The following is a 16,767-nucleotide window of genomic DNA, read 5'->3' as shown; positions in this document are numbered from 1 at the left end:
GAATGCACAGAACATTTTTACAGAAAACAAAGGAAACAGCCAACAGTAGAGTGAATGCAATAAATGGCACATGGAATCTATACAAGAGAACCTCACACACAAGAATCTGCTCAGAGATACATCAAAACTAATCGAGAATTAGAGGAAAGAGCGTTTCACTATGTAAAATCTAAATCATAGCAAATCTCACAGAAGTAAATCAAATAAATGTTTTCAAATACTCCCCAGATAGTCCAACCCTTCATTAGGAAGGGTCTACACAGACGACATGGCCAAAGCCCCACAGCTTCCGGGGCAAGACCACCACCCTGGAAGCTCTTTACGTCTTCGCCTCTCTGCACATGCTCTGACCACTCAACGTGGGTACTCACATCTTCTCCCCACAGAGTAGCATTCACCACTTTCCCTGACATGTCCATCAAATAGATATTCCTCTTAGAGACTTCTCTGTTGTTAGACTTCACTGTGATTTTAGTGACATCTTCATAGCTCTTGCAGATCCCGATTACGTCTAAAACACAGGCACAACGTTTTAGCAAGAGATGGTCAAGGCTCCCACTACAGCATGACCAGAGGCTGGACAGCAAGCACTGAAGTCTCATGCCTCCCCTGTATGTTGCAAACGCAACTAATAATCACCACTCTCTTCATTCTCACACACATACTTACCTACAAGTGAGTCTTTAGACTTGCTCTCTAGGTCACCAATCCCTGTGAAATCAAACTGAACTGTGGGTAAATGATGACCATCTTCACAGGGCATGACAGAAGTCTCATTATTGAAGGTCATCTCATAGTCGTTTTTGACAGCTGTGAATTGTTTGTTGGCGATCTTCAGGGTGCCTTTAGAGAAGTAATAGACCTGTAAAAGAGGCCAAGCTATGGAACGTGGGATAGGCCATCAAATCGGATATAAAAACCCTTTACAGATCACATAGCTCTCCAACAGACAGCACCCCCTCACCCCGCCGCTTGGCTGTTCCCGTTCTAGACTCCATGCTACTGTACCTTGTTCACATCAATAAGAGGAAAGAACTTGTCCGCTTGCTCATTGAAAGCAGTCGCTCTGATTTCGCCCTGCAGAAGCGTGCGAGAACAGGTTAGAATTGGGGAGTTCAAGTTTTACCAGTGAAAAACAGGACATCTTAGTGTCAAAACGACATCTTTAAAGCAGTAGCACAGTCACCCCAGAAACACACAGTTCACAGTCACATATTCAAGTTAGTAACCCTAATGAAACAACCCAAGTTTAACTGGTTGATCCCGTTACTGTGCTTCATTAACCTCAAGTTAGAAACCTAAAAAAATTAAAAAATAAATAAAAATTTTCGAACACTGAGTGACACGACTGAAGCCCCCAGGGAAGTGTGCTGAGCCACTGTGATTCACCAGTTTCCCTCATGTTTGCACCCAGCAAGGAACTACTTCATACTCAGGAGTCACTGCCAAAAATGTTAAAAACAAGTCATACTTTCAAGTTGCTTGTGATTGGATTTTCACTTTTACTTTTCCATCAGTCAAAATGCTACAGATGGAGAAGAAACTTAAATTAACAGCTGAATTTTTAGCCAAATGACAGATGAGACCAATAATTTGGTAAAAAAAAAATTAGGTTCTGACACCGATTCTGCCCTCACAGTCAATACATTTTAGGGTATTATCCCATCTTCGAAAAACAAACAAAAAAATAAAAACAAACCAACTGTTTTTTTCGGCCCTGTTAGAGGTTTGAACAAATAGGAAATATGCAGCAGTTTGAAAAGAATGCTTGAAGTATACATTAGGAGTTATAAACAAAACTAATGGACAGAGAAATAGCATGACAAGACTTTGTGGAGACTCCACAACGTGGATTTTTCGTCTCTTCATCATGGTTTGGTCTTGTTTAAGAAAAGCATATAGAGGGACTTCCCTGGTGGCACAGTGGTTGAGAATCCACCTGCCAATGCAGGGGACAAGGGTTTGATCCCTGGTCTGGGAAGATCCCACATACTGCGAAGCAACTAAGCCCGTGCGCCACAACTACTGAGCCCGCGCGCCTAGAGCCCGTGCTCCGCAACAAGAGAAGCCACGGCAATGAGAAGCCTGTGCACCGCAACGAAGAGTAGCCCCCGCTCGCCGCAGTTAGAGAAAGCCCGTGTGCAGCAGTGAAGACTCAACGCAGCCAAAAATAAATAAATAAATTTATTAAAAAAAAAAAAAAGAAAAGCATATAGTGTCTGCACAGCCAGAATCCATCTCCCACAAAACTGATCACTTATCACATATCAAGGCTGCTGCATGCCTTCTGCTGTGGCCCAAAGCTCCACTTGGCTCCTAAGCAGATATAACCCCCTGGGGCTTCGACTAAGCCTGCCAGCAAGTCAGACAGTGTCTCTGGTTTCTCCTGCCCGTGAGGCTACTTACCTTTAGAAAACTAATTTCTACTGCAACAAATGCTTTCGTTTGAGATCAAGGATTTTATTTATGACTTTAACCCTTTGCCCCCAGACAGCATCAGAAGACTACAATAGAAGAAAAACAAGAAGAATCGTGTTTCTTCTTGGCTTACTATTGTTTTTCACCTCACAGGCCTGCACAGAGATGGGCCCTCTGTTTCTCAGAGTCGAAGACTCCTCTTTCCCCACTTGACAGATACTCACACTCTCATCAACTAGTTCTATAGAGAAAAGCTTCCCTTCCCCTCGGGAATTGCTCCAGGTACGGATCTGACTTTTGTTGGTAACACGAGCACAAATAGTCCACCTAAAAACCAAATAGATTATATTAGTGTTTGGAGTCTTACTTGGGAAAGATCTGAAAGGTTCCCTATCATCTTCTTATAGCCTTTCTTATCTTATGCATATTCCATTTTTCAGTGTAAGCTGTATTTTAATCCAGCTAATTAAAACCCCACGATGACATCCAGGTTTGACAGTTTGTAGAATAAGCAAATAGTAAAACACACAAGGTGATTTAACACTGACTCATTCTCCTGTCAAATAAGTAAATTTATGAACGCTCTCCCTTCTCCAAAAAGCATCACCAAGGCAACACTATCCCCTTAATGAAAGGTTCTAAGCTAGAAAATGCAGTAATACCAGCAATTATATTTTGCCACTATTTTCAATCATGGGAGCTGATATAACTGAAGTCAAACTTCTGTCTCGTTTCCAAGACACACTGAATATAAATACAGGGGTATGGAACGCGGTGTTGGTTCAGGCACCAAAAGAAAACACCCTCAAGCACTATGACCTCAGACAGAGGCCACTAAAAAAGGAGGCACAAGGTCTGACATCCAGTCCTAGTGCCCATCCTGAATATAGGTGCTGGGCACATTAGCTACCTTACTCATAATTTCACAGGGGAACAGATCTTCCCTATATTGCAAAGAATTGAAGAACAAACAAAAACATATCTGAAAGAATTCTGAAACGAGTACTCACTAATTTTCCGCAGCTAAAATTAATTTTGAATGGAAAGAAGTCATATAAAAGAAATATCTGTTCAGGTTATATTACTATGGTTAATACAAACAGCACAGATTCTTTTAGCCAACTAAATCAGAGTAATAATTTTTAGACTAAAAGTCACCTATTTATATGATAAGATGAAATACCTTCTGAATTAGAAAATTTATTCTTACTCATAGGACTACCAACTGATTCTTGAAACATTAAATCTTTTAAATTTCAAATTATTTTAAAACGAATGAAATTCCATAGGCTATGGATGATTGCTCTTTTTGCCATTCTTTTATTGAGAGTTAAAGGTTGCCACAATTTGTTATCTCCTCCCCCTCTAGAGAAAAAAAAAAGGAGGAAACCTATTTTATGTGTGGTAATCCTGAAGTTCACATACAAGTAACTCAAGAGCCCATAATAACCTCTTATATTCTTTTCTAAGTCCCTTCTGAACTTATTCCATGAAATAACTCACTTGGACTGGTAAGGGGTGAGGCTGGCAATGGGTACCACTTTGGCCTGTGTTCCCCCGGAGGTGTTCCCTACGCTGGTACCTCCAGGTTTTCCAAATGTCTTTGAGGCACCAAAAATCTTAGATACAGTGGTACCTTTAAAAACAAACACAAAGAAGGACAATCATTATTTTATTTAAATTTTATAGTAAGCTTTGCAAGAACTCTCAATTACTAGTGACATCATACAAGACGAGAGACAAAGTTTTTCCTTTTAAATAATCAAGAGATCTGGACATCAAACAGAGACTGAAACAGGAGGCTAGAGGCAGATCTAGGATGAAGGCTGGGCACACAGATGTTCACGACTGTATCTGCTGACTTACGCCCTGAGGTCAAGATAATAATGGTAATGAATCCAGACACTGCTATTTCGGAGGTCAACCCTCTTAAACCTTTCCCGTGTATCAACAGGCAGGATAATGGGTCAGAGAAAGAAAATCAACCTTCTTGACTGGTAAAACTGATGACAAGTCACTAGTTGCATAAGAGAAAAAGCAAAAGGAAATGCTAGGAATTAAGGGACACAGTGGGTGAACCATCTGAGGTGAGGGATACCTATCACAAATATATCGCCTCAAAACATCCCCAGAAAACTCCCAGTTCTCAACTGGTCTTACAGGCACGGAAAGTCTAGAATGAAGTTTATGGGATTGGGTTTAGTTGGGAGCAAAGGGCAAGAATCAGTTTTCGGTTCAAGACAAGTAGGTGGCTGGCTTTCGGGACCCCTTCTTGACTCCTTTATCCAAGCCTAAGAAGCTGTCTTGCACTTGGGAAGGATACGTAATTACGTAAAGCCTGTAAGCAGATGAAATCTTTTACATGCATGCTGTTTCTATAAAGCTTCAACCTCCAAATTCAGAAAAGATAATTTCGTCCAATGATTTCATATATTCTATATCAAAACATTTCTTCAGAATGGCATCTGGCTAGAAATGTAAATCTTCCATTACTTGGCATTTATTTATTGAGTTTCCACAGCCCGTATTGCACTATTCTAGGCATTTGTAGCACTTAGTAAAAAATATACATACATGGTCCCAGATCTTCAAATTTTCTCTTCTAACTGGGGAGTCAAGAAACGACTACACACACAACAGTAACAATTACCTCAAGGTGACACAAGGAAGCACACATACTCTGCAGAATATGTGTGTGTGTCTCTATACATACCTAGTATACAATACACAATTACACAAAACACACACACATCCAGTTCTCATGCTGGCAGGCAGCCTCCCCTCATACACTTCCAGTCCTTTTTCTTTCAGCACCCAGTTATGTGTTATGGGAATGTTAACTGATTTTTTAAAATCAATCTCAATATAAGCCAAAGATAGACAACTGGAAAGATAAATCTGTAGGGGTGGGGGGTGGGAAGAAGAATAACATACTATTTGTATTTTAGCCTAGTAAGGAAGTGACTATTAGGGTATTTACCATTTTAGATAATCTATTCTACCACCCCCCTTCAACAGTACATAATTTGAGAGTTCTGTATAAATAGATCCACTTAGAAAGGGAGATGGATAGAAGATAGCTACCTCTTGCAAGGTAGATAAAACATCAAAGACTAATGGGGAAAAAGACTTATGTCCTGCAAGTTTCACAGAAACATCAGTGACGTCTTAACCCTGCTTTTCTTAGAATCTTAGCACTGAGAAACGGAAACTAATAGTTGAGGGGAGGGGAATAGGTGGTGTATGTGAAGCTGGGACAGAAAAAAGAAACTCTAAAAATAAATTCCAACCAAACTCTACAAATCATAATTTTCAATGGTGACATCCCACATGAGGAGGTTCCTAAAGCAAAGGCCAGAAAGTAAACAAGATGATTCCATTACAGCCTCTCAGGACCTGCTCAAGAGAAAGTTAAAAAGAAGAAACTATTCCTCATCCGTGAGACAGAGAAGCAGGACCTATGACCAACATAAATGATACTGTCTTCAAGCTAAGATAAATACCCACAAGAGCCCCAGATGGGAAACCTGGAGACAGACAAGCCAAATTTAATAAGCGGATCCTAAAGAGTTAAAAGGCGAGAATTTAAAAGGTATGTAATTCACAAAGTCAAGACGGTGTAAGTGAGAAACTACCAGATAAACTGTTAGCAAAGAACAGTGTATCATTCTGATTTTTTTTAAAAAAAGCATATTATGTATCTTTAAAAGACAGTCTTTAATCATTTTTTCAATCACACACTTTACAATAATTCCAAGAAGAACTGGAATTATTCTTTGCAAGAAGCAACTGTCAGGAATAGCATTTTGAAAACTCCCTTTAGTCTCAGATTAAATTTCAAACCATCATTCGAAAGCCTGCCACACACAATCAGCACGCATCCTCACGTGGCCGCCTCACCCACTCCCGAGCTCCCATTCTGTTGCTGGGGCCTGCTGGCTGGCGGACTTGCTGCTGAGACTGGAGGAGGAACTACTGGCTGTTGTCCGTGCCCTGGTGATCAAAAGAGAAAGACCATTTTAGTGCAAGTAATTTGGGTTAAGAGACTTAAACTTAAGTAGAAGAAATACTCTGAGGAAGTGTAAATTTGTGCTTTTGTCAAAGACTCTTGTGGGTTGGAATTCACGCTGGGGCACTCAACTGCATGCAGCGAATGTGCTAGGGGTTCACACTTATGTTTTCATTACCTAAAAGGCTGGCTCCATTTACCTTTCACCTGCTTATAATTGATAGCTTTTGGTTTTAATGAGGTTCTCCCCTAAAGCCTTGCCCATTTCTCCCGCGTGAACCTGAAGTAAAGTCCCTGAGCTGAATCTGTGACATTACCACTATTTCCATAGCAACAAATCGATGTTATCAACAGAACTGTGTTCACGGCAGGATCTATCAGAAGAAAAAGCTGGGTGGTAACAAAAACCTAAAAGCAGTTCAATTGTCTCTGAAGTGCTCCTGCTTCAAAGGGAAAGAAGACATTCAGAAAGGATTCTACCCTTTCCCTCCCAAACAAAGCAACCTTATTTTGCAACTGACAGTTGGTGGAAAATAAGAGTTGAAAGCGCCTTCGGTACTGTGAAGGCTAGTGAACTGTCACAGCAGGAGAGATGAGGATGGAGTTCAGAAGCAGCTGTGGCGGGGAGACAGTAAGATTAAAAGGAAAAGGAGGGGAAACGAACATGTCTCTCAAGCAGAAAATAAGAAATGCCACACCATCAGAGTATTTATTTGCCCCTCACCCCTTCTGCAAATGTTTATGAAACTGAAGAATGTTAAAATTGCAAAAATACACTTACTTTAAAAAAATAATAGATTTATGGAATTTGATGTTGCCTTTGTGATTGGCACTAAAAGTAGAAGTCAACCCAATCTGGGCTGCTCACTAAGAGTGCTTGCAGCACACAAGTGCAGCTCAAAACATATCCTGGAGAGCCCTAAGAACAGACATGGTGAGCACCCCTGGAAAAGCTCCCTGCCTGCCGCCTTGCCTCTGCTTCTTCCACCACTGAGTTTATTCCTGCTGGGTTTTCCAAGGCCCTAACTCACATGGGCACACTGCACACTGATTTCCTCTCCTCCTGCCAAAGGTACTCTTAACTGGTACAACTAAATGAGAGTTAACAGTGCCATTAGAGTAAAATTAATTTAGCATCAAATTAAAAGGGTTAAACAGAACTGTTTATTTAATTCTTCCTATAGAGAGAAAAATTGAGAGGCCTCATTTACAGGGAAAAAAGAGCCAAGATTATTGACAATGAATTTTTGTGTTTACGTTTTAGCTTTTCCATTACCTCTGAATTTATAGAGTGTCATATGAGATTGCTTGGGAGGACTGTTCTCCTTTGACAATGTGTCTTATGAAGGAACATTCTGAAATTCTACAGTGAACCTTTTTTTAAATCAGTAGGGAAAAGATGAATTGCTCAGTAAACAGTATTGGGGCCAAGTGGTTGGAAAAAAATTAATCTGTAATTTTTTTTTTTTTTTGGTTGCATTGGGTCTTCATTGCTGCACGCAGGCTTTCTCTAGTTGCGGCGAGCGGGGGCTACTCTTTGTTGCAGTGCGCGGGCTTCTCATTGCGGTGGCTTCTCTTGTTGTGGAGCACGGGCTCTCTAGGCGCATGGGCTTCAGCAGTTGCAGCACAGGGGCTCAGCAGTTGAGGCACGCAGGCCCTAGAGGGCATGGGCTTCAGTAGTTGCGGTACGTGGGCCCAGTAGTTGTGGCTCGCAGGCTCAGCAGTTGTGGCGCACGGGCTTAGCTGCTCCACGGCATGTGGGATCTTCCCCAACCAGGGGTCGAACCCGTGTCCCCTGCATTGGCAGGCGGATTCTTAACCACTGTGCCACCAGGAAACTCCCTTAATCTGTATTTTTACCTGCTTCATGAAATTTTATTCAAATGAACCAAAAGATTTAAACATTCAAAGATGGAACCATGAAGATACACAAATCCCTGCCATACTCCACCCTAGTTCCTCCCCCTCCCACTGTCTCAAACACATCTACACTCTCAAGTCCCTTCCTCCTCACCACGCCTGCTTCTCCAAGTATCTTGCTGAACAGGACATGGTCACAGGATCTTGCTGATCTCTTACATTCATTTCCATCAAAATGTAACTAACCTTTATGAGGTATCTATAGTAGAACGGTGGTTACCAGGGACGGGTGGGAGTGGGGAGTAACTGTTTAATGGGTGCAGAGTTTCAGTTTGGGGTGATGAAAGAGCTCTGGAGGTGGATGGTGGTGGCGGTTGCATGACAATGACTGTACTGAACGTCACTGAACGATACAACACAAAAAATGACTAAGATGTAAATTTTATGTTATGTGCATTTTAACCACAATTTTTTAAAATGTAACTTATCTATTTACCTATTGCCAGATCAAGATTTTTAAACATTTTAACATATGGATTAAAATTAATGCTATAATTTCTTTTTAGTAGTACATAATATAATGGTATAGTTTTATAATCATTGGATTCTTAGAGTCAATGAAAATAGTATATTTAACAAGACTCCAATTAGGCCCTGTAATAGACATGTTCATAATAGCTACAATTTTTTGAATGCTTACTATGTACCAGGTACAAGGTTAAGTGCATTATTCCGTTTACTCTTTAGCTCTCTCTATAAAATATATATAGATAGTATTATTGTACTCATTTAACAGATGAGAAAAGTGGGTTTAAGAGGTCAAGGAACTTGCCCAGAGTCACACAGGAAGAGACAGAACCTAGTCTTGAACCCAGGTTTGTCTGACTAGATCTATTCAACTTCACCACCATCTAGTTAATTTTTAATCCTAAGCAACCAATTCTGGAAGCCAGAACTCTAATTATATAAAACATAACTAATAACCACAATATCTGGTAGTTAGGAAAAGCTACTAATCCATTTATTAGGGCAATCCTTAATTCCTGCTTTGGACCACATTTGTAAATCTGGCACAAGAGACAAGAGACATTCCCAAGCCAAATGGATGGCAAGAATGTTAGTGCATTCTAAATAGCAACAACTGCCCTTCAATTTAATGCACTACAATACAACCAATGACCATAAGATGTAAAAGAAATCAGTACACAACTAAATAATAATCTCCCTAAAAATTAAAATTATACCCCAAAGCAGTAATACAGATATTCAGCTTCTGATAATCTTCAGTTTTATGTCACCTGCAAACCAAATCATTCCAATAAGGTGGATCAAGGTCATAATTCTTAGACCTTTTTGCTGTATGCTAGCTTCCTATCACCGGCTCTGACCCAGGAGGGATATAGGATATTTAAAAGCAGACTCTAGCTCCTCAAGTTACTTGCACTCACTTTTATTTTATTTTTTATTTTTTATTATATCATTTTTATTATCATTATAATAGTAAATGAGCCACCAGCTGAGAAAAATCAGCCAACCGACAACAGAGTATACAGAGTAACAAAAAACTCAATTTCTACCAACAATTACTTTCTTAACTTACTTTCTTAACAACCACCACAAAGAATTTAAGGAAGAGTCAATAATCCATTTCCAAGGCATTTATCCATTGATCCAATAATTACAATTTCTTATTGGCAGAAAATGGACAGAGTCAGGCTGAAAAAAATTCCAGCTAGTATCCTTCAATAATGAGTGATACTAATAACTAAGCAACAAGCTAAGAAATTTAAGTCTAAGTATAATACTGTGGTTAGAAACAGTGTAGGTTCATAGAACTAATATACATACTGATTAAAAACTATATAATGGTAAATATGGGAGATTTAAAGCCATCCAACCCAATATTGTATGAAAAATGAACTATGTTTGAAATTTTACTTCTCACATTTTGAAAATTCTCTAAGTATCTTTACTTAATGTGGTACTAGTACCATGAGACAATTTCAATGCACATTTTGCAATTCCTCTGCCTATTTCTGGGCTGGGTCTAGTGAGTTAGGTCATCTGATACGTCACAGGTCTGGGTTAGGTGCTAGGAGGATACAAATCTAACTTTAGTTCTCTATCTACTAATAACAGTCTCCTTGCTTTCCAATAGACAATTAGAAACCACTTCTGTCAAATACACCCATAAGGTAGTAGTCACTATAACAAAACTATTTTCATGATGGCCCAAGTAACAATGTGTTACTGATCCAGTTACAATGAAATTCAATAGCAAATACTCTTTAACAGCAAAATTTCATCTCATCCCTCTGCACTTTAACAGACCCTGAAGAAAGGGAAGAGCCAGAGGAACTGGGTATTGAGACAAAGGAGTGTTTTCCACAGTTGTATAGTTCAGACCTCAAGTGGTAATCATCTTTTAACCCTTTCATCTCCATCTTTACCTCAAATACTTTTGCCCCTGAAAGGCAAAATGTCCAAAGCAACCATTCAATTAAATACAACATAAAAAATGTAAGAAATCTGGCGAAAGGTGATAAGTTGGGCATAATCATCTCTCCCTCACCCCTAAGGCATCCAAAGATTTCATAGAGATTCTAAGTATCACTTTCCCTTGACTCTCCTTCCTAAAAGCTGAGAATAAGATAACCAATGTGCTCATTTTAACAAAATTTTACTACTGCAAAACAATTGTGATGTTCCAATTTAATATTTTAGAATTTTACCTGAATAGGCTCCAGCTTTCCCTTTCCAATTTAAAGCACCAAATTATTATGTTTGGTGTAGGTAAAAATTAAATCTAGAACATTCCATTTCTGGAAGAAGCATGGTGATGACCTAGTCCAAAACCTTCCTACTTCTTCTAAAAATCATAGAGAGCAACAAGAAGAATGAATACCCGTCCCATAAACAAACATTCCCACATACAGACTGCATCTTTAGTGAAACTAGGGGAAAGACAAATTGCAAATTATGTGAAAGTGAAGCCCAAAACACCACAAATCAAGGCATCACAACTGTAAGAGAGAAGCAGCATGGATGATTTAAATACAAACAATGAAACCGCACAAGTACTAGAATAAAACATGGGTGAATACCTTTATAACTCAGTGAGGAAGACCTTTCTAACTACGGCTCAAAACCCCAAAGTCATTAAAAAAAAAAAAAAGAACTGGAAAATTCAACTTCATAAAAACAAAAGTAAACTGCTGCATAGCAAAAAAAAACACCATAAGCAAAGTCAGAAAGACGTTGTAATTCATATCAGAGACAAAGGACTAATTCCTCTATTTTTTTTAAAGAACTCTCTTAAAAATTGAGAAGAAAAAGATACACAACCCAAAAGAAAAATGGACAACACAACAGTTCACAGAGAATAAAAAGCCCTTAAACATTTAAAAGGATACTAACCTTGCTCAGAATACAAATTAAACACTACATTGAGATGTGAGTTTTCATCTATCAGATTGGTAAAAAAAATCAAAAGATTAACAACATATTCTGTTGGCATAGCTGTGAAGAAACCAGTATTTTCACATACTGCTGGAATGCAAAATGATACTATCCTATGGAGGGAACCCAAGCATATCTACCCACCACAAAGGCATTTATCCATTGATCCAACAATCTCACCTCTGGCAATCAAACCCCCTCTGACCATGTACCTGCATATGTATAAAGTTATCTGCTGCAGCACTGTTTTATTAGCCAGAGTATGGAAACACCCAAGTGCCCATCAATAAAGGGCTGCTTAAACTATGGAATAGTCACACAACAGAATACTCTATACTGTTAAAAATAAATAAATAAAAATAAGGAAGATCTCTAAGTATATGTATGAAAATATCTCTAGGCCGAAATTTTAAAAAAACACAACAGGATAAAAAAAAGAGACAAGATAGTGTACACAGTATCCTGCCTTTGGTGTAAGCAAAGTGGATTATGAATGAAAATATATAATTTATGTATTTGGTTATATTTTCATTAAGAAACACCTGAAGGGGGAATTCCCTGGTGGTCCAGTGGTTAGGACTCCAGGCTTCCACTGTAGGGGGCCTGGGTTCAATCCCTGGCCGGGGAACTAAGATCCTGCAGCTGCATGGCATGGCCACAAAACAAACAAACAAACAAAACAAAAAACCACCTGAAGGGACTTCCCTGGTGGCACAGTGGTTAAGAATCCACCTGCCAATTCAGGGGACATGGGTTCGAGCCCTGGTCTGGGAAGATCCCATATGCCATGGAGCAACTAAGCCCATGCGCCACAACTACTGAGCCTGCGCTCTAGAGCCCACAAGCCACAACTACTGAGCCCGTGTGTCACAACTACTGAAGCCTGCGTGCCTAGAGCTTGTGCTCCACAACAAGAGAAGCCACTGCAATGAGAAGCCCACGCACCGCAACAAAGAGTAGCCCCTGCTCGCCGCAACTAGAGAAAGCCCACGCACAGCAACGAAGACCCAACACAGACAAAAATAAATAAATTTTTTAAAAAAACGATAAAAGATGTGGTCTATATATACAATGGAAAGCAAAAGCTTCATTCTTTGAAAAGGTCCATAAAATTGATAAACCCCTAGTCAGACTTATCAGGAAAAAAAAGAGACACAAATCACCAATATCAGGTCTAAAAGAGGTGACATCACCACAGTTTCTACAGACACTGAAAGGATAATAAGGGACTATATTTATTTTATCCAGTCTGATAGTTTCTGCCTTTTAATTGGAACATTTATTCTATTTACTTTGATATAGGCCAATAAATTCAACAACTTAAATAACATGGTCAAATTTCTTGCAACACACAATCAATGTGAATGACTATGTATCTGTTACAGAAACTGCATTTGTAGTTTAAAGCCGTTCCATAAAAAAATATATATGTATCAGGGCCAGATGCTTTCACTGGTAAACTCTACGAAATATTTAAGAAAGAATTAATACCAATTCCACATAAACTTTTGCATAAAATTTAAGAGGGGACACTTTCTAACTCATTCTCTGAGGCCAGGATTACTATGATACCAAAATTAGACAAGGTATGACAAAATTACAGACCAATACCCCTCATAATATAGATGTAAAAATTCTAAACAAAATCACATCACATCAAGTGGATTTGCTTGATTTAGCAAATCAAATCCAACAATACGTAAAAAGTAGAAAGAGATCATGACATAAGACGTACCCCAGAAATCATAGATTGGTTTAGCATTCAAAAATTAATGAATATAATTAACCAATGAAAAAAGAAAAACGATATGATCATCAACAGACACAGAAAAAAAATTGGCAAAATTCACCTTTTATTCCTGATAAAAACTCTCAGCAACCGAGGAATAGAAGTAAACTTCCTCATAGTGATAAAAAGAATCTATGAAAAACCTACAGCTAACATAATACTTAAAGGTGATAATACTTAAAGGAACAAGATGTAATAGTTAAAGGAACAATACAAAAATGACCAGTAAGGGTTAATATTTTTTCTTATGTATTGGCCATTTGTTCTCCTTCTACTGTGAAGTGTTTCTTCTCATCCAATGCCTGCTTTCCTACTGGAGAATTTTTCCTTGAAAAAAATAATATCAATAATAATAATAATAAATACAAAAAAATTTTCCCTTGTAAAAAATTTAGTAAATATTAAAGATTAACACTTTGTCAGACTTATCTTTTGTAACTATTTTATCCTAGTTTATGTTTGCACACCTTTCTAACATGCAAAATTTAAAATTTTAATGTAATCAAATATTCATTGTGAATTATTCCAATCCATTTATAGAGCCCCATTCTATTTCTTTAAAATATTTATTTTATTTTTATTTATTTATTTTGGCTGTGCCAGGTCTTAGTTGCGGCATGCAGGATCTTCACTGCGGCATGTGGACTCCTTAGTTGCGGCATGCATGTGAGATCTAGTTCCCCGACCAGGGATCAAACCTGGGCCCCCTGCATTGGGAGCGCAGAGTCTTACCGGCTGGACCACCAGTGAAGCCCCCCATTCTCTTTATTTATTTATTTTTTTAAATTTATTTTTGGCTGCGTTGGGTCTTCATTGCTGCGTGCAGGCTTCTCATTGCAGGGGCTTCTCTTGTTGCGGAGCACGGGCTCTAGGCGCGTGGGCTTCAGCAGTTGTGGCTCATGGGCTCTAGAGCGCAGGCTCAGTAGTTGTGGAGCACGGGCTTAGTTGCTCCACGGCATGTGGGATGTTGCCAGACCAGGGATCGAACCTGTGTCCCCTGCATTGGCAGGTGGATTCTTAACCACTGCACCACCAGGGAGGTCCCTATTTTTTTTTTTTTAATTTTTATTTATTATTTATCTATTCATGGCTGTGTTGGGTCTTCGTTACTGTGCAAGGGCTTTCTCTAGTTGCGGCAAGCGGGGGCCACTCTTCATCGCAGTGCGCGGGCCTCTCACTATCGCGGTCTCTCTTGTTGCGGAGCACAGGCTCCAGACGCGCAGGCTCAGCAATTGTGGCTCACGGGCCCAGCTGCTCCGCGGCATGTGGGATCTTCCCAGACCAGGGCTCGAACCCACGTCCCCTGCATTGGCAGGCAGATTCTCAACCACTGCGCCACCAGGGAAGCCCCTTTATTATTTTTAATGGTTTCATTTTTTAACTTTTCAAACAAATCTGGAATTTATCTTGGAGAACAATGAGGCTCTACTTTTTTTTTTTGGCCGTGCCGCACGGCTTGTGGGATCCTAGTTCCCAGACCAGAGATTGAACCCGGGCCCTCAGCAGTGAGCACACGGAGTCCTAACCACTGGACCACCAGGGAATTCCCTCTCATTTCATGTTTATTTGACTTGATGGAGGGGCAGACAAGCCTTCTGGAGTCAGTGATTTGATGATTCTTTTGACTTTTTTTCTCAACTATTATTGTCTCTCTTGTTTAAAGTAATTAAAATTTTCTGATTTCATTGGGCTTTCCTATATATTTTCACAAGAAAATAAAAGTTATTATCAAGAGATAATCACTGTTGAAAGGATTCTGGAAAGACAGCAGAGTAGGAAGCACCAGGAATCTCTCTCTCAACCTAGACTACAACTGCACTGGCAGAATTCGTGTTATAACTACTTTGAATTCAGAAGTCTATAGAAGGCTTGCAACTTCAGGGGAAGGCTTGGTTGGTGAATTTCCACCAATACCAGCCCTTAGCACAGTAACAGCTACCCATTCCCCACCCCTCAGCCATGTGGCACACAGCAGTGGACCTGTTCCTGGAGCAGCCTGCACACAGTTTCTGGAACTGAGGTGGGCAGAAAGGACCCTGTCCTCCATATATTGGCGATCTGTGCTGTGAATGCTGCTTCTGATCACAGAGGTGCAAAGAGACAGTGACCATTGCTGTTGCTTCCTCCAGTGTTGCAAGCCCTGAGCCCTCTGCTGAAGTGCTTTCCAGGGATTTAAGGGGCTGGCACCCTTTCTTCCCACTTCATTTTTCTCTTCTTCCCCTTTTGGGAGGCCGACATTACAGACTAAGATACTCAAAATAACTGCTAGAGGGGCTGGAGCAGCCCCTCGAACTAATCACCAATGATTCAATCAATCATGCCCAAGTAAGGAAGCCTCCATAAAAACCCCAAAGGGCAGGATTTGGGGAGCCTCTGTTGGTGAACACATGAAGGTCCGAGGTAGATGGCACACCAAGGGCATGGAAGCTCTGCACCCCTTTCCCCATACCTCGCCTTATGCCTGCCCTTCTACCTCACTGTTCCTGAGTTATAGCCTTTGTAATAAACCGGTAATCTCGTAAGTAAATTGTTTCTCTGAGTTCTGTGAGCCACTCTAGCAAATCACTCTAATTGAACCTGAGGAGGGAGTTGTAGGAAGCTACAATTTATAGCCAGTTGGTCAGAAGCATAGATAACAACCTGGACTTACTTTTTTTTTTATATTTTTAGTTTTATTTATTTATTTCTGGCTGCGTTGGGTCTTCGTTGCTGCACGCGGGCTTTCTCTAGCCACGGCGCGCAGGGGCTACTCTTCGTTGCGGTGCGCGGGCTTCTCATTGCGGTGTCTTCTCTTGTTGTGGAGCACGGGCTCTAGAGACGCAGGCTTCAGTAGTTGCGGAGCGTGGGCTCAGTAGTTGTGGCTTGCAGGCTCTAGAGCACAGGCTCAGCAGTTGTGGCGCACAGGCTTAGCTGCGCCGCGGCATGTGGGATCTTCCCGGACCAGGGCTCGAACCCGTGTCCCCTGCAATGGCAGGCGGATTCTTAACTACTGCGCCACCAGGGAAGTCCCAGCCTGGACTCTGGACTGAAGGGGAGAGGGGGTGAGGGGTGGAGGCAGTCCAGTGGAACTGAGCCCTTACCCTGTGAAATCTGAGGCTAACTCCAGGTAGCTAGTGTCAGAACTAAATTGAATTGTAGGAGACCCAGCTGGTGTCCACAGAGAACTGGAGAATTGCTTATCAGGGGGAAGAAAAAAAACCCATACATCTGGTCACAGAAGAGCCAGAAGTAT

At 40.4% G+C, this 16,767-nt stretch overlaps 1 protein-coding gene across 1 annotated transcript in view; it reads right to left on the bottom strand.

Annotated features, from left to right (window-relative positions):
* Window positions 1–16,767, bottom strand: part of RPA1 (replication protein A1) — a 52,923-nt gene that overhangs the window by 11,298 nt on the left and 24,858 nt on the right. Inside the window, exons 6-11 of the mRNA XM_068530682.1 lie at window positions 6,319–6,411; window positions 3,922–4,054; window positions 2,643–2,745; window positions 1,009–1,077; window positions 670–862; window positions 372–511 (exon numbers count right to left, since the gene is read on the bottom strand). Of these exons, the coding sequence (XP_068386783.1) occupies window positions 372–511; window positions 670–862; window positions 1,009–1,077; window positions 2,643–2,745; window positions 3,922–4,054; window positions 6,319–6,411 (731 nt within the window). The remainder of the gene's footprint in view (window positions 1–371; window positions 512–669; window positions 863–1,008; window positions 1,078–2,642; window positions 2,746–3,921; window positions 4,055–6,318; window positions 6,412–16,767) is intronic.

This window comes from Eschrichtius robustus, chromosome 20 (assembly GCF_028021215.1).
Source record: "Eschrichtius robustus isolate mEscRob2 chromosome 20, mEscRob2.pri, whole genome shotgun sequence".
Classification (NCBI taxonomy): Eukaryota; Metazoa; Chordata; class Mammalia; order Artiodactyla; family Eschrichtiidae; genus Eschrichtius; species Eschrichtius robustus.
This window is presented reverse-complemented; position numbering and strand designations above follow the sequence as displayed.